Genomic DNA, 19602 nt, shown 5'->3' with positions numbered 1-19602 from the left:
GAATTTTTAGTACAGATTGCTTGCAGGTAAAGTACCCTTGAGAATGAAGACATTGCTCACAAGCAGCAATGAAAGATGTATCCTATCACCACTTCTCAACTGTAAACAGGGGGAGAAAATGTTATGATTTGTGAAGGACCCTGATATACTACAGAGATTGAAGAGGAAGGGAAAAAGGAAGTGAGAAGTCAGATGAGACAAGAATAAAGTTGCTAGTAAAGAACCAAAGTAATGATATATAACTTGCATTCTTACACATTCTTAAAGTAAATAAAATTCTTCTTGGATTATAAAGAAAATAAAAATTATGCTACTCAAGAATTACTTTAAATATCACTTTTTGCAAACAGTGGTATTAAAATACAAATGTGTTAAGAAAGAGAACCAGAATGCAGTCCCATTCTGAAAGAGCAAGGCAGGGTAGAGGATAACTCCTGCTAAAATATCCCCTTCAGAATCTAAAAAAAATCTTAGGGGATGATTAGATGAAGAACATTATATTTAGTATGTTCTACATATTATTATTTTCATGCTTCTCTTCATATCCTATTTATTAACAAGATGGGGTTTGGTTCTGTTATAATAAAGATGGTTTTAATTTTCCTGGTTCTGTTTTGGTTCCATTATAATAAAGATGGTTTTAATTCTCCTGGTGTGTAGATTGAATCTAGGCTATCCTGAGGATTCTATAGCTGTTCATATGCCAATAGCCCGTGGTAGGGAGTTAGTAGTAGTGTTCATAACATTTACTGAACTCACATTGCACTTACTTTTTGACAGTGGAGTAATGCCTGTCAGTAGTTGATTTGTCTCTAGCATCTCGGCATTTCCATGAATTTTGCAGTTTCATTGGAAAAGCTCAGTCTTTAAAAAGTACCAAGTGAGACTCATTTTGCAGTATCAGAGCTTTCTTCCACTCATATTTTTTTTTTTTAACACAAAGTGTCCCACTATCATGTGAAATGGAGGGAAGCAACCCATAAAATGGTATCCCAAGATGAAGCCCAAATTTCAGTGTAAGATGTTGAGGCTCTCTATCCACGGAGTTCTACAGAGGGACAAGCAAGCTCCTTCACCCATAGAAAGATAACATAAGAACTCCTCCGAGGGTGCCATCTGTCTGATTGAAGAAGAGATCATGGCAAAATAGTTCAAGGCCCTGTGAAGTGCAAACAGTGACCTGCAGGAACATTATTTCAAAATTGATGGATGCAAACTCACAATTAATACTTAGCCAGAAGTCACTCCTCTCACAAGAGAGCATCTCTTCTTTCAAGCTTTTTTTTGCAGTCTCAGAAGTCTGGATGCTATTTGCATAATAGGATCAGATCCGCTTCTTTCCCACTGTCTGGGTTTGGTTTTGAACAGCAGCCTACTTCAGCAGGAGGGGAAGAAGAGCTGGCTGCATTATTCCACCCACTGCCATCAGGGCAGGCGCGTGGGAGCAATAGGTTGGAGTGATGAGTGACTATTGCTTCTAGTAAGCAAGTACTACAAACAGTAGGCTGTTAAACAAATAATGGGAAGCAGCAGGACTTCTGGATGTATATTTGCAGAAAACAGCCAGAAATTGTACACTACTGTATCTTGATCCTGCTGGGCTTTGTGGGTACTCTTGAGCTGGCTCGGGTGACTCTGGTCACTCAGCACTTACACACTAACAGAGCCACCAAGGTGGAGACCTGTTTTAGAGCAAGAAGCCCAGGCACAGAATTACCTACCTATTTACACCTCCTCAGACCTTCAGACTTGCACACACTACATCACTTGACTTGTTTGGTTTTTGTTTTGTTTTTTCCAACCCAGCATTGCGAGTGATATTCCAACAAGATAAAATGTTTCTTATTAGATAAAGAAAGAAATAATTTTGTCAGTTGTCAGTTCCTGAGTATAGTTTTTTGACCTGACACTGCTAAATATCTATTTGCTGTGTCATAAAATATGACAGACTTACTAAGTCTTGCTTCCAAAAACACTAAGATTGAAAGCAAATATTTTCTAATATTCTAACCATATAACAGATACTGCTCGCTGAGCAGTGTCTCCTTACCAGGACATATAAGTCTTTGGAAAGACAAAAAAGTATTGTAATATTATATATTTCTAGGGTATGTTTCTGCATTTGCAATTAGCTACATTTTTTAACATTTTTACAGTTTTCCTTCAAGCATTTTCAGTGATTAATACTTCTCAGTGTTATTTTTTTCCTTCTTCATTTGTAGGTAACCCATAAATTGTCAATTGCTTTGTACTATTATATAAATCAACTATTTTCTGAAATTCAAGTAGCAACTCTGTCACTGGTCCCATGGACTATTACTGTGATGAGAGAGAAAAGACAAATGACCACCTGCAGTCCACAGAGTTCTGTTTAACCACTGTTTTTAGAAGTTCAAGAGAATAAATATTTTTCTGATCAGAAGCTATGATTTGAAGCACCAATCATCTGCACAGATGTAGAATAAGTAATGAGAAAAATGAAGTGTTATTCATTTCTCCTCTTGAAGTAAACTGTAATTAAATATACTTTATTTATGCCTTTTTGAGTCCCATCTGCTCCTCCAATAGAAAATCTATAGTTAAAGTATATGCTTCATTGATTCCAATTAATTTCTTTAGATGATACAATTCCCCAAGGAATAATGTGTGTATAGGCTTACTGAACACCTTCCTTCTAGTATACTAAAATTAATGTTTTTCCTGGGAACTTCTACACTCACTTGATGCAATAAAAGAGACATTACAATAAAGCATTGCAACATTTTTATTTCTAGCCTCAGCCTCCAATGAAAATTACAATCTGACCAGACAGAACAAATTCATATCTGTAAGCTACAGATATTAACAATTCCTTATTTAAGGTGAGGCTAGAGGGAAAAAAAGTTTCACCTATACTTAATCTTTCCAAGTATAACTGGACAAAAAAAAACCTAAAAGAAAGACCTATTTATTTTGAGGGTATCATAGAATATGCTGAGTTGGAAAGGACCCACCAGGATGACTCAGTCCAACTCCTAGCCCTGCACAGAACACACCTAGGAATAGCATCATGAGCATTGTCCAAAAGCTTCTTGAACTCAGACAGGCTCAAGATGGTGACTCTCTTTCCCGCTTTTCCTTATTTTCTCTCTTTGTTACCATTTTTCAGGAAGTTCTGCAGGACATATGCGTCATTAAGGCATCTATTTCTAATCAAGAATGCTGAAAGTTGCTTCCTGTCCCACTGCTTTGTTGGCCTGTTTGAAATAGTAACTATCCCACCCGACCAAAACATACATGAAAAAGATGGAAACGTTCATTCTCGTAGAATAAAGACCCTTTCTTGGTTTAATGTTTGCTACTTATTTCCAGTCTTAGATATCATAACTATCCAAATCCTACAGAAAATCTGTCCTTTAAATTGCAGGCATCCCTTCCACTGTCCCATTATGTTACATATCCCATTTCTTGGGTAAATGGCAATGTATCAAATCCAAATACGTTTAAAGTAGGATTTACTCATGTCATGCAAATAAATAGAAGATGGGGTAAAATGATGCAATAAAAGCAATGCTTTTGATTGTTATTTAAACTCAGTGGTTTCTCACTCTCTGACCTCACCAGAGATACAGAATTAAGCTTCTGGGGAGAATAAGTATTTGTTCATGTTATGACAAAACAGGAAGCAATTATTCCTTTGACTACATCTGCTATGGCATTCTGATTCAGAACACCTTGGGATGCATTCAGACAGGATCGAGTTTTATTAGGACGTTAAGATCATCCTGTTGCAAAAGGTAGCAGCTAAAGGGAAAGCTCCTATTATTGTAACCTAGAAATTACAGCACTCACAAAGTCAGTCTGTCAGACCTGTGTCCTTCATCTTCTAGCCTAACCACTGACCAAACAGTTGAGGTACATGACTCCTTTTGAAGCTATGGCACTATACAGAAAGACACACAAGACCTCTGGGATCAGAATTCACACCCAAGTGTGTAAATAGAAGGTGAAGGATCTGGTAAGAGTACCTTAATCTCAGAAGTAGTAGATCAGGCTGTCCACTTCACAGTTAAATACATTTAAGCCATGGCTACTGTCCAAAAATAGGCATAAATATATAATTTTCAATACACATTTATTTATTTATTTATTTATCTGCTTATTTGTTTCAAGCACCAATGCACAATAACTAGTAACTCTTCTTCTCAAACCCAAAATTAAGTAACAATTTTTTATCTCCTTATAAATTTATTGTGTAACTGTGGGACGTCTGTTTATTTCACTCAGTTTGAAAGGTCTACAATGGAGCGAGGCATTTAGAACCCCCTCATTCAACTGTCCTATTTAAACCTTTAGTGGAGATACAGTACATTCACCCCTGTATTGACTAAAGTATGAACACACAGCCAACACAGGTGTGGTCATTGAATTTGGTCAGGAAAAACTATTCTTACTGAAAGGAATTTTCAGGGAGAGATATTAAGATTGCAGGTGGGGGGAAAAAAAAAGCTAATACTTGTAACACTAATGAGTTAGTACTAGAAAAAAATACAAGAAAATAAATGAGAAAAATATGTAAATGAGGATGAAATTCTACTTGAGGCAAAATTGAATTTGCTGGACATGCAGAAAGTATTTGATGCACAGCTTGAGACTTATATTTTGAGATTTAAATAAGAACTTGATCTAATCACTCTTTTGTATCATCTAAATTTCCAGCAGGTGTCCCAATTACTTTCATCCTCTCATGAGCTATAAGGTATGCAGCCTTAGGACAGAAGCATTGCTATCCAATAACTGCATCAAGTGACTCACAACATGAATTTTATCTAGCTCATCAGGTAATCAGCTAGCTTCAGGAAGCTGTCTGACCTTCCTCTCAGAAGTCAACATGGTTTCCTCAGTCTAAAGTCTTTAACAACCTACCATGTGTATTGCCCTTCTAAAATTTTTTATGCCCTGAAGTTCAGAAGCTATTCTAGACTATAATGTAAAAGGAAGAAAAATCTTTTATTGGCCACAGGAAGCAAAGTTTTTATAACAAAGGCTGCCTCAGAAGCGTCTAAAACAATTACAGAAACTGCTCAGAGAAAAATATTTCATGTCAAGCACAGAAACTTTTTGATATAGATATATATATATACAGATTGAGATTTTCAGTTTATTCTACAGAAAGCTCAATTAAGTATCAATAAGGAACATAAGCCTTTCAAGGGTATATGTTATGCAGCAATAATCCATGCTGAGTGCCATAGATGACTGACAATGGCAGGGAATTAGCCCAACACAATTTACACCCTATTGTGCACTTCTGCTTAATTTAACAGCAAGAACTCAACTTCCCCTGTGTGTTTCTATAATCATTTAACAATAGAAGCTTCATTCCAGAGATTTTCCTTCAAAATAAACCTGATCAAATCCTTACTGTGACAACAGATGGTGACAGAGCAGATGTATCATTTCATCTGAAAGTTCAGTAACTGTCAGTCAAGAACTGCAAGATGGCTACTCTGAGGTACCACAGAACAGAATATTGGAAAATAATTAATTCAACAGACATGCAAAATTAGGAAGGAAAAAAAAAAAACAGAAAAAAGGATACAGTAAGGAGAAGGGAAAAAAGGCACCGCTCTTAATGTACTTCTATAACAGACTTGTTTTCTTTTGAGGACATGTCATATTTCAAAACTTTCTGCTTAATCACTGCATTTTAAAAATACCAATACAACAGCAATGGAGCCTATTACTCTGCAATTAGTAACAAAAAAGAGAAAGGTATGTGTTTTATTTCATACAGGTGTTTATCAGTAGAATATATGTTGTCCCATCAGTCCTACCAATTCACCTGAGCAATGGAATTCACCTTTTCAGATGCAATAGAGATGCAACACATCTTTATGTGTTGTGTCTCTAAGCAAAGAACACTGGCTTGATTGACAGGCAAGACAGTCACCATGACATTTTTGTGTACTCACCTTTATATAGTAAATATAAGTTAGATTTTATTAAATAAACTCACCAAGTCAACTTTTAGGATTGATTTTAAATGAAATTGTTCTTGCTGTAGAACTTTAATAAAACTGGACAACAAACCCCCTATTGAAGAAGAATATGAGGTGATACAACACAGCTGATCTGGTACAGATGTGTATAGCTGTTTTTATTACATTATATAAGTAAAAGGAAATGGATATAACCATGTATATTTTTGAATGACATCAGATGCATCCCATCACCCCATTCTTGGCCATCAAGAATGTAAAATATTATCTGCAAAACAAGGTTCTTGACTGTGGAATCTGACATACACAATGATACCCCAGTTTCTGGCCTTAGTGTGGCATTAGTTCATTATGCCATGATCTTGTTTTAAAACTGAGTTAAACACAGTTAAACATTCTTTCTCATTCTCACATGATTCTCATTATTAACTGTCCACTTTGAATAGACCAGCTACCAGTTCTTTTCCCATAAAGCAGGAATATTCTACAAGGACACATTATCCTTAAAAGCTAAAACTATTTAACAAAAATTCCCTATCTTCTGTAGATAGAAATATTTCAAAAGGTCTCATGCTACTTGAGAAAGAAAAGAAATAGTGCTAAAAAAAAAAAAGGATTATAGCATTCTTCCCCATTACACTCTTTTTTGGTGAATTCAGCATATGAAAGGTGGAGGTTCATACCCTTTATATTCATCCTAACAGAGATGAGACATACAACATAGGAAAAGAAAGTTTTAAATACACTCCTCTGCCATGATGCTTTTATCTGTTTCATGTGAAGCCTTGAGATTTGACTGTTGCCCATGTAGTAGAGAAGCGTCTATTTATTACATTTGTGAACTTGTATGTGAACGTGACAATAGTCATTGAAATGAAAAATCTACTCACCGAATTTGCCACATGTGATATCTGCTTTGTACCACTGCCTTGTGGAGTGAAATGAGATCCAGAAAGTTTTCACTTTCCCAGCTGCAGCTTATGAACATTTTATTTATTTGTTCATGTAGGGACAGGAAAAGGTGAACGGCAGGCCAGATTAAGATTTATATCTAAACCTTGAATTCCACTGTGTACCTAAGCCAGATGTTGCCAATTCATCCTCCTGGCATGGCAACCAGTAAAAGCCAAATCCCAATGAATCCCAAATAGAAAATGAGAGTTATAATGTGTAGTAAAATCTCTACTAGCTGACATTTGGTTTCTCACACTGAAAAGGATCAGAAGGCTTTATAAGGACTGACTAGTTTTCATTTCTCTAGATGCTCTCAAGTAGATTTTCAGCCGAGATCAGCACATTTGCAAATTCATGGTGGACAATGAAAAGACTGGGAATTGAAAAGGAATGGGCAGTGCTTGTTGTCATTACACCACCAGTTTACTACCCATCATTTGGAAAGATCTAGCAGGGAGTTGATGTTGCCTTTCAAAACTCACCTGCCTAATGTTGGCTCTTGCAGGAGCTGACATTTGCTGTAATCAGTGTAACAGCTCAACAGAGGTCAGGAGCTCCAAGAAAAGGAAACATGCCCGTGTTTCCACTCTCAGCTGATCAACTAGAGAAGCCTCTGGCTGGAACCTTGAAATATTCCAGTCTTTCAGTCTTTCTGCCTCTCTGCTATGAGATCTATATATTTTTTTCTCTGAATTTATGGAAATTTTGTTGACAACATCATATTTCTTCGTGCATATTTGAAATATTCGGTATATTTTGAGTCTAAAATTTTTTTTTCTCAACTACTTGCTATTATACTCTTAAGTGTTACTATTTACATCCAATGCATGCAGTTCCAATATAGAAAAGACAACTAATTTTCTATTTTTGACTATTTCAAGTGTTCTTTTCATCACTGTCAACTCAGAGAGGGGGAGCTTTATTTCCCTTTTGTCCCACAATCTTCTTCAGTTTTTTTTTTGTCTGTGGGGTCCTCTTCCAGCAATTTTTTCATCATCTTTCCACCACTATTAATGTACTACCACCATTCTGAGAACTTCTTATTGCTTCATGCTGTCCAAATAATTACCACCTTCTTATTGATACCCATCACCTTTGATCCTTAAATTTTAATTAATATATCTTATCTTTCTAACAATTTTCCAGGCAAACCTACTTTCACAATTACTGCATTAAAGGAAAGCTGCCACATTATGTACAGTCAACAAGTTTTTTCTAATTACTTTTTATTTTATCTTTTTAACTTGCTGCAACATTGAGATGTTTGGATAACACTGCTGGAGTTACAGCATCTTACACACCTTTTCAGGCACATTTGTTTCCTCAGTGTAATGCTAATGGGTCTGTCTGTGCTCCTATTGTCTTCTCCATATGAAGAATATTTTCATTAAGGAATCCTACGGGTTGTTTCCTTGACTCTAGTTTGACAATTGTCTTCCCTTTTTACTTTACTAATTAAAATCCACATATATATGTATAAAAATTCTAAGTGAAAATAACCTTCAATTACCCTGACAGTGTTCATTAAAAAAAACCTGTGGGTATTTGTTAAGTGAAATTAAATATATACACATTTCTTTAAAAAAAAAGTATAACAGGATGAAGAGAGCTTTCAAGTTCATGATGTCCTTGCAGAAAGAAGTTAAAATTAGCTGTTTAACCTCTTAGACAAAAATTTATTTTATTTTAAAAAATCAAGACAACAAGACTATTTGAGATGGTATTTTAATTTTTAGATAAATTTTGTCTTGATATAACAAGTAGAGTCCTGTTTCTTCTCTGCATACCATGTTGATACTTGCTGCACATGAAGACAGAAATTAACCTTACATCTGTGTAGCTGATGTAACCTTACATCTGACTCTACTTAAAAAATATTATTTAACTATTTCATTTAAATTAGGTGATTTTCCCTAACTTCTTTTATGATAAAAAGCTACAACCCTCTCTACGTAAGGTAAGTCAAAAAGGAAATCTGGTTTTGAATTCAGTGTTCCCTAAAATTTCAGAAATCCACAAATAAGTAAACTATTTTTCTTCTCCAGTATTTGACAGGCAACAAGACCCTACCAGTCTCACTGCTAATCAAATCAGACTCTCTTTCCAGTTTGACCTTTTGACTGAGTTTCTTGAAGTGATTCCTTTGGAGTAATTCACAGTAATTCCTTTGGAGTATAATGATCAGTGTTGATGAGGGATGAATGCATTATAATTGCAGGCTGTCCTGACAAAGATCATGGCCAAAAAGCTATTCAAGCCAGGAAAGATATTTTTGCTTTCCACAGGAGTTCTAATAAAGAATAAAACGCCTTGTTGACCCCATGTGCCCAGGGCTCCAAAACAGCAGAGATACCTAAATTATATGTTAGCGTGGTGGAACATTTTAACTGTTGTTTATGTATTTTTGTCTTTATTTTTTACAGTAATGAAAGCAAAGAGGTAAGTTCAGGGTGAACCATAACAGTGAAAATGGAACCAAGTAACTGCTTTTTGTTCATTAGGCAGTATCTTCTTCCTTCTTTTGAGATAGGAGCACATCTTTGCACTCGCTGCATCTGATGGTATATAAATTATTATGAAAATTCCCAAATGTAAATGCTAACTTAATCTATTGTAGCTTCATTTATACTTACCCATATAGTTGTTATTATTGTTAATATTAGTAGTATTATATTATTTTCATTAATTTTTTACATTTGTGCATCTTCTCATGAAGAAAACAGAAAACAAAATAGAAGTATCTCCCTTCTTTAAGAGTTACACTCAGCGCAATTCCATATAAATAAAGTTGGACCAGAGAAAGGGAACTGAGAAATATGTTGGCTAACTGAAGACTTGGTGTAAGGTAGGTGAAAGTACTTTTCTTCCTCAAATCTCTCCTCTTGAAGGCAATTTTACAGCTCAGTCCTGTACATATTTCTCTCCTTGTATGAGGAAGCAGTTTTTTCCTTCTTATAAATCAGGTTGCTCTGTTTCCCTTAACATGTTTCTTTGTGTGGAAATTATCATTATATAATCAATAGTTGTCATACACAATATATACATACTTAACTGTACAGTGTACTGAATTTTACCTTGGTAATTTTTATTCATATTTTGTTTAAACAGTTGTGCAGACATTAATTTTTTATGACTGAATTTGTCAATAGGCCAAAAAAAAAAAAGACCATACATTTTCAGAATTTTGGAACATTGATTTATTCTGGTTAATTCTGTGAAGGGTAATGATAATATTCCTCTTTTATAGTAAAATTGGTAAGACACAATCTGAAGAAAAGTATATATACTGGCATCAAATAGGTTAATTTGAAAAGATTAGATATGTTCTTACTTTGGTGAAACACTCCAATTCCCTTTGAGTTGAGAAAGTAAAAACACCAAGGTACTCTCAAAAGATCTACTGAGAATTCTTCAGGTAGAATAACAAGCAGCTACCACACAAATTAAAGATAGTTAAAGTGAGAATTAGAATTATTAAATAAAAAAGCCCAAATGTTCTTATTCTTACCTGCTGGTTTACGGGAAAATTCCTGTTGATTTTTTTAATCTACAAAAATGAATAAAGAAATAGATTAATACTCAGTTGCTAGGATGAAAAACAAAACAAAATAACCAACTGGAATTTAGACACATATATTAGACTCTTCCTTCCAAATTATGTTTGCAAAAAAGAAAATAAAATCTTCTGCAGTAAAGGAACTGAAACCTTTGGCAAGCTCATTTGAACAATGGGATATTTCTGTAGTTACTGTGGTTCATTTTGCTGTTTAGAACCCAGAAGAGGTGCATACACACAAAATTATTTCTAAATTCTGAAACACAACGCAATTTTCTTTTTTTTTTCTTCTTATTAGAAGATATAAAATAAACTAGAATATTTAACTCTAAATAAAGTTATTTCAGAGCAAATTACCGCCAACCACCAAAGTCATCAATCTCTAAGCAAGTTGCTTTCCTTAAGGAATGATGAAATTTCGGGTTGGAACAGCTTTGGAAACATCATTTATTCTACCCTTCTATCCTAGGTGCAAAATCAAGTAGGCAAAATCAGTTCTGATAATTGTTCGTGTAATTTTTTCTTAAAACATTCAATAATATCCCTTGGTGAAAAGTAACGAGAAAACCAGGCTGAGGCCGAGACACTTAATTCCTGATGAGATTCTGTTTAGCCCTGCAGTTCATAGACTCCATCTGAACAAACATTGCCAGCTTTCTGACACAAGTGTCCAATACAAAGAGAGTTATGTGTAGAACATACCCATCCCTACCATCGCTAGAAGAAAAATGTTTTTTAAGCATAAGCTCTGAAAGCTTTTGACAACCTAGTAAATCTAAAACCTAGTAAATCATGACAGATACGTAATACCTAGAATAAAAACATATTTAAATTAAAGGCATTGTCAACTAGGTCTCTATATGGAATGTAACTGGATGATCTGGAAAGCCCTGAAACCACAATATAACATAAAACTGCTTTAACCAACCTGCAACATCTTTTTAGAAGAAAAGAAGAATCACCACTGAATTTCCTCTGGTGTTTACAATATTGTCCCTAAACAACTACATGCAGAGATGTGAATGGCAATGTGTTTTGCAGATTTCAGAACCAGGCTGCAGTCACAAGCTCTTTGAATTCTTCATGCAAATACTGAGCAAGTGTCACTGACATCCCACAATTTTGCTATCAAAGGATAATTCCCACTGTCAAGAACATGCTGGCATGCAATTTCAGTTGGTTTTCAAATGTATCCTCCATCAAAAGTGTCAGAAGAACATTTCTACCCTTCCTTTTTTCTTCAATGCCAGTTAAGGAAAAGCATTAGAGGAACAAGGACATTCAAAGGACAAAGAAATAGTATAAAATTAATCCATACAAGATACCAACTATCTAATGTGATTTTTTAAAATAAAAAGCAGATAAAACCCACATTTTTTGATCTAAAAAATACTTGAAGACTTCTGGGATTTATTCCTAAACCAAATATTAATTACTCCAGCATGATAAATTCCTGTTTGTGTTAGTGGGTCCTTGTGAAAACCATGTATTTTAATCTAAGTAAAGACTAAAGCTAATAGCCTGTATTTTAAGTCTTGCAAGTACAATGTTAAGGAAAAGAAATTTTACTTTTCTAAACAAAATACTGTAAATATTTACTTAGTGGCAAGTTATAGTTATATATTGAATAATTTAGGAGTGTTTTTATTTACTTCAAACATAGAGACTGCATTTTTTTAACAAAGTACATTAGGTGCATTTTGTGCTGTTAATGTTCTTCTAAAATGTGTGAAACATCATTTTCTCATTCAAAAATTTCAAGCTCATTTTCTAAAATACAATCTAAGCACCTACATTACATGGTTCTTTTAACTGCTGTTATTTTGATTAACTAAAACAACTATGTTTATCTTTCAGGTAATAAGGTGATTTCTTGAAATGCACTATTTTTATGTCCTTTATAAAAACTTCAAAACTGTATTATAGTTGTTCAAATCTACCTGAAACTAAAAATTGTTAAGTATGATTAATTTTAGGAACACCTAAATGTTTATCATTCATGTGCATCAACATTGAACATTACAGAATAAAAAAGTTCAGGAATAAGGCAGCACACACATGTTCTTCCCAGCGTGCTACAAGGTATATTGAGTAAAATTTAATTTCCAGACCTAAATTATTTGGTAATTAAAACCTAAAAGTAAACATTTCCCAGAAATGAAAAAAAGAGAAAAAAAATCTTCAATTACTTTACTGGTTATCTAAAAGAGAAAAAGAGAAATGTTGCTTCAGTCTTCCATAACTGTACTGAACTCATTGTAATACTATGTGTTATTAAGCACAATCATAGCACATAGAACTATGTAACTGATGCAATTAAATAAAATTTGTTTTCACCAGTACAATACACTGCAAATACACATGAATGTAATATTTCTAAATAAAACACACCAGCAGATACTATACTAAAAAAACAGAGGTGTTCTGAGAATATTCTTTAGAAAGATGTGTTTCTGCAGAGCAATTAAAAATCAGAATGGCACAAAAGGAGACAGAAGAAGAAGCTAGAAAACAGACTCTTTTCTGAAGGTAAAGACAATGTAGACTGATTTGAAGTTGGCAAGAACTATCTGCTTCTGCTTCAAGCACAGAAAAACAGGTGCTGAGGGATGATGTTCTATTCTGATTCAATTTCCATGAATGCAAATTAGGAGAAAAAAAAATCTAAGAACACCATAGAGAAAGTAATTTGGGAATTAATGATCAGTTCAAGGTGGAAGGAGGAAGGAGCCAGAAATAAGGTCTCTGCAGTATCTTGCATCTGACAAGGAAGGAGATAAGCGGTGATAATACAAGACCAATAATGGTATCATAGAAACATATAGAACGGTTTAGATTGGAGCGAACATTAAAGATCATCTAGTTCCAACCCTCTACCATAGTCAGGGACACCTTCACTAGACCAGATTGTTCAGAGCTCCACCTAGAGCTCTGGCTTTGAAAACTTTCAGCGATGGGAAAAAGCTATCAAAGAAGATTGGTTCAAAATAGAACTGATTGTTAATGGTACAACTATATTTTACTAGATATGTTCCAAAAATTCATCTCACAGTATGTTTGGACAAGAAAAATACTGGGCAAGGAGATGATATGAAGTGGAACATAATGAAAAATGTCCCATGGCCAAATTCAGTCATTTTTGTGCACTAGATGTTACAACTACAGATGGATATTTTCACAGTGATGGCTGTGCCTGCTCTGCAGAGGAAACAAACAAGAACATGAACACAGCACTTCTCAGCAGGAACACAAATGAGCAAGGCTTGGCTTCAGGTGTGCACAATGATTGCAAATGTTTGGGCTTTTTAATTTTTATTATTTAAAAGTCTTTGTGCCAGAGAAGCAGTAATACAGAAGAATACTGTTCCATACTATTATCTTTTCCCATTAATTGTAGCCTATTATTGTTGCCCTCTGCTGAAATGCAGCTGATTAAGCTCATAAAAGCTGGGTTTTAAATTTTCACATTCAGTTAAAGCTGAACTGAATTGTTCACTCCTCTGAGAGATACCATTTCAGACCTTCTTGGGGCCAATAGCACAGCAGAAATATTTATTTTCAGTTTCCATATGAGGATTTTAAAATGCAGTTTGAAAACTACTATTTATTAGAGGTTTTTTTTTCCTTTCTTACCTATTTATATTAATGAAATTTGCTGTTCCAATTTAATCACAGGATCCCCATGAGATGATGAGGAAATGTATCTTTCAATAAGAACCAAATACTCTTAAAGTAGTAAGATCAAGAGATTTCAGGTTTCTCCAACCCTTAAAATTTTAAATAGAAGCAATCAGATGTTTGAAAACTCTATGTGTACCACAGCTCCTTCGATCCTATTTCATTATAAACTATACTGTAAATTAGACTTAAACTTCTAAAGGGATAATGGGAAAGACGATTAATAGACAATTAAGATTCGGGTAATACATCCGGTCCTCCAGAAGAAAGAATAAGAGAGTACGTGTTAGTTAGGACAGAGATCCTGACAGAGACCATTCCATTGGAGTACCTAGGGGAACAGCCAAGGCAACATATGAAACGAGTGGGCACCAGTGCCTGCTCAGCCTTTTTCTGACTTAGGCAGTAAATAAGATACTCCCCACACTTTCACATATTATTTGATCTCTCCTTTTCTTGCAGTCTGTAGATATCATATAATTTTGCAGGTCACAGTCATTTTCCAATTTAAAAGAACCTTTTATTATTTTAATTAATGCTAGCCATTTTTATCAATTTCCCCAAACAGTTTAGACTCTCTAACCTTCTCTATCAATTGTTTGCACTGCACAACTGCTGACTCACATTCACTAACAGGCTACTAAAATAGAATAGCTTGAGAAGAACATAAATTCATTACATAATTCTTCATCTCATGCATAGAGATGAAGACAAGCAACAATACAGTTTGTGCTATTGGGATGTTAAGTGATTTCAAAGAGGAAGCCAGATCATTAAAATTTGGAAGAAAACATGAGTCCATGCTGTGATAATCTTATGTTAACGAATAAGAAAGAGTACATACAACACTTCAAATTGCTAGTTGGCTAGTCTTACTTTCTGTCCTTGCTAGGTTTTTATTTACTCAGTGGGATAGGTAAGTTACGGTAAGATTGTGAAATTTTGTTGTCCAAGAGTTTATGTGCTTTGAAAAAATCAAAGAAGATTTGAAAGAAGCATGAAACAGCCCCCACAAAATACATTGTATATTGGTGAATGCATTCAAATACATGTATAATTGCCTGTGGAACAAATATAGCAATTCTTGCTGCTGGTTTTGCAAGCTGCAGTAGATTTTAGAATTCACACTAAAAATCCGTATAAGCTAAGTTATGCAAAATGATCAGTCAGTATGTTCTGGAAAATATGGGAGTACAGGAAGTATTTAATTCACATCTGCCTCTTGACCTACCAGTGATGGCACCATCCTCTGTCATGTGTTGATCATATTTAACCAGCTGAATGGTTCAAAGGATAAAAGATTAGGATTACTTCCATAATTCCTAGCATTTTCATGTCCTAGTTGGACTTTTGTCAAGACTAGACACAGTGGATTGCAAATACACTCAGCCTGAAGGAACTCAGCATCAAGTTCCTTGAAGGAAGAAAGGGAAAAACTCCAGAATGTACGAACAGTTACATAGAGGAGAGGCTTGATTCAACACTGAATAATGCATAAGCATGAGCGTGACCTCTGCTTTCCAGTCTGTTCCTATAGATACCTGTAGGCTGAGTCATCCTCACTACAGCTCCTAGATGAGAACAAAAGTGAGAACCAAGATGATATGTTTCAGCTTATATAATCAATGTTATAAAATCTCTCTTGCGAATCAAAAAAATTTTTAAAAAATGATGAAATATTTGTAAAGTTTATAGACAATGAGGACACAGTAGACATTATTCAGGAAGTCCCTAATCAGCTGTCTGAAGAAGTCCTAAAGTAGCAGATGGCTGGAAAGACAAAATGAAATATAACTATTCTTTTGTTATCACCAGAGACAGGACTAGATGGATCTTTACTCTAGTACAGTTTAACAGTTCTCATGAATCATCTTAATCCATATGGAAACTAAAATGTTTCATTTTAATCCTATATAGGAGTAGAAGAAGAGAGGCCTGAGATAATCTTGAGGTCACATTTGGAAAGCAGAACTGAACAAGCTTCCTTTTAAATCCTACTGACTGCCTTTATTAGCCAGCTGTACAAAATAAGCAGAGAGCTTCCATATTTTGGTGAGTTCCAATAAATACAGGTATTTGATAAATACTTTTGGGGGCAATAAAATATAGCTAGTAAAAGTCAGAAATGCACTTTCAAAAACAGAAGCAGATGAATACAAATCATTCCTAAAAGGTGTTGAGCTTTTGAAAGAAAATATATTGAGAGTTATTAGTAATTTAGGACACGTAAAAGCACTATCAAAGCACAAATGGCCACCTGAAATGTGATCAAATACCTGCATATTATTAAACCTTTTTCTTTCTCACTCAAAGGGATTCAGTGATACATTGAACAGCACAAGCACAGAAGTAATGGATGGATATCAGAAAGAAATACCAGATTTGTGCCTATTACATGGAAGCATAGTGGGAGCCCTAAGGACAAAACCACAAAACCTACTCTTCAAACATCTGTGAGGTTCCAACAATAGGACTGCAATTAATTTTACTCCAATTAAAATTTTCTTTTTTAAAAAGCATTGTGCTTTTTTTCACTTGACAGATGAATGGCATCACTTAATCCTTCAATATTTAACAGCCATTCTTAAAACTGAATGTCACCTTAATGACAATATTTCTATTGTACCTCTTTAAAGAAGATATATGTGTTACAAAGAATTTTATAACAATGAATCTCCATAAATGAAATACCAACAGCAACATGCATACTATTAGGGACACTGAAAACAAATTAAATCCAGTGCCTGAAGCAGCTATTATGGTCCCATCTGAAAGTAAGAAACATGTGCCTCTGTACTGAAGATGTATTAGAAGGACTGTGAACAAGAAGAATTGAAAAGATGTGAAAAAAACCTGACCCAGAAGGAGACACCAGAATCATTGCTTCAGATAATGAAATGCAACTGAGTAATTGTGGCTTATATCATAATAGTAGTTGCTCACTGGAGTATGATTACTGCAGTATCAATCACACTAAGAGGTAAAAAAGCTGGTGTTACTTATTACTACAGAGCAAGGAAGCCATGTCATATTTCCAGCAGAAACCAGACTTAAACTGTTAAATTAAACTATTAAAATTGATCTATATGTCTCTCCTGGTGTAAAATACCAGATTTCATTACCTCTTGATTTTTCAAGGCAATTAAATATTATAGATAAGCCAACTTCAATTTTACTTTTCACTTACCATTTCATTAAACTTAACATTTAGACAATATAATACCCAGTATATACTATTTACTTTCAGAATTTTTCACAGAATGATAGGGGAAAAACTTTAATAGTATCCACAGTTTATCTTATCCTAGTATTTCTGAATGCAGGTTGCAAGCACTGATATGAATTTGTTCATTCTATGTAGCATAAAAGAACAGCAACAGTTGGTGAAAAGCAACTCAGTCGATTAAAGCTGCTTGTCGAACCCATTTGTACAGTCCTGCCATGATGAGTCTCTTAATGCCTCATAAGTCAATCTAATAGCAAATACACCTCTACTTAGCATTGGAAGTTCTCCTTATATTGAACCAGACTCCTTCCAGTTGCAGTTTAATCCCATTGCTTCTCATGTAATCCATCACAGACCCAAAGAACAAACTGCTTGCACTTTGTGTAGTTTTTCTTAAGTTGAAACATTATTTTTTTCTTCAGGCAAAGCCAGTTCCATTTCACCCTGTATTATCTTCCAAGTTCATGCTATTGTCAAAGAGGCCAGAGCTTATTTTTGTAGGCTACTTTTGCATATGAGCACTGAATGACACACATTTTCCTGAATGACCAGGAGAGCTGACTAGAGCATTACAACAGCTCTGATCCACTCAGCCTTCCTCCAAGAGTCTTGCAGCCTCTTTTATCTGCTTAAAATGACAGAGAAATGAGTCATGCCTGCATGAAGGAGCAGTCCCAGGTAATTGTCATTTGACTTGATGGCTTTGGCAATGTCCCTCAGATTTAAGCTCCTGTTAGACAGAAGACTTCCCACAATATTAGGTCCAGACACTAGAGCAGTTTTCATCACACACAGGAGTGAGTCACTCATGACCAACCAATACATCATTTCCTCATGGGAAGAATGATCCTTAATCTCACAGCTTTTCCAGCCTGCCAGGCTTCCATTTTATTTTTAATCCACTCTGTCATTAGGCTTGAAACTTCAGCTCCTGTGGGCAGCATTTTAATGCATCACTGCCTGAGGAGGGATAATTTCCCTATGAAGAAAATCTGTGAGTTGAAATGTCTTGTTAGCTAGGTTTTCCTCAGTCACAGTAGGTGCTATTGTAGATCTTCCTGACTTGTTACCAATCACCTTCTCCACACCCCCATTCCAGATTTCACCCTCTCTGTCAGCTTTCCTTTGCAATTTCTCTAACTACTTTAGAGATTTCACCAGCACATACGTTACAGCTGAGGCATCTTCCTCAGACTTCTTTGGGAAGGGAACTGCAAAGCATAACTCCTACAAATTCAGTTTAAGATTTGGATTTAGACATCAATACTTTTGGTTCCCACCTAAAGTTTCCAACTGAACTGTTAGCAAGTATTGGAAGAAAAATACATCACAACCCGACTGACATTTTCATCAGAGGTTTGCTCTGTATATGATATGTTTGCTAAATGAAGGTCATTACTCTCCTTTTATTCCTTACCCCTAGAAGTGCTATCCACAAGTTTTGAGCCACTTCTTTACTGAGTCAAATGGCTCCTTTCCTTATAGGTTCCTCTTTCCAATCTGGTCTTTTCATTCTGACAGGACTGAACCAGAATAAACCAGTTTGTTGAAGACTGCAACTAAACAGATTTTGTTCCTGTGCCCTCAGTCCATAGACAATCTACTGATCTTGCTCATGAAGAGTTAACAGTTTGCCAAGTTTGCATTGTTTCAGGATTCCTCAATTTTGTACAGATAATAACATTTACAGTTCATAGTCCAGAATTTAATATGACAAAAAGGGTAGTAAAATAACAGAAGAAATGAGGAATTTTATACCATTACAATTGTATATAAAAGGAGGCAATTAACTGCCTTGACAGAACCTAATAGAAATTTAGCTAGTGATTTTTAAAACACATTTAATACTTACACCACAGCATTCCAGTCTAAATGAATTCCTGATGTCAAAATTCATTAAATTGGCCAGTTGCCAGTAGAATAAACAAATACCTTTACCTGAGGCAACAAAGCTAAAGAGGTTTTCTTTAGTCTTTACAGATATTATATCTTCTATCACTTCATAATCAACCCATTCATTTACTTTAGTTTGAGTGGATTAAATATGAAAGTATAGAAACATCTTATCTTTGTTGTGTTATGTCACATTTCACTTCTTCTGTCTGAAGGAATTACACAATTCTATTCTCTTGAAGCTCTCAGGAATAACAGCAATATTTATGAGACAATTTGTCTGACAGGACCAGATAAACTTCTTGTAAGCTAAA

The 19602-nt window shown here is 34.9% G+C and overlaps 1 protein-coding gene across 2 annotated transcripts in view; it reads right to left on the bottom strand.

Moving 5' to 3' along the window:
* The window catches only part of SNTG1 (syntrophin gamma 1), a 318609-nt gene that overhangs the window by 60418 nt on the left and 238589 nt on the right, over positions 1 to 19602 (bottom strand). For both annotated transcript variants that reach the window (XM_030971023.1, XM_030971024.1), the window contains exon 12: positions 10444 to 10482. In XM_030971023.1, coding sequence (XP_030826883.1) covers positions 10444 to 10482 — 39 coding nt within the window. The remainder of the gene's footprint in view (positions 1 to 10443; positions 10483 to 19602) is intronic.

Source organism: Camarhynchus parvulus, chromosome 2 (assembly GCF_901933205.1).
Source record: "Camarhynchus parvulus chromosome 2, STF_HiC, whole genome shotgun sequence".
Taxonomy (NCBI): domain Eukaryota; kingdom Metazoa; phylum Chordata; class Aves; order Passeriformes; family Thraupidae; genus Camarhynchus; species Camarhynchus parvulus.
Note: the sequence above shows the minus strand (reverse complement) of the source record. Positions and strands in the feature narration are given on the sequence as shown.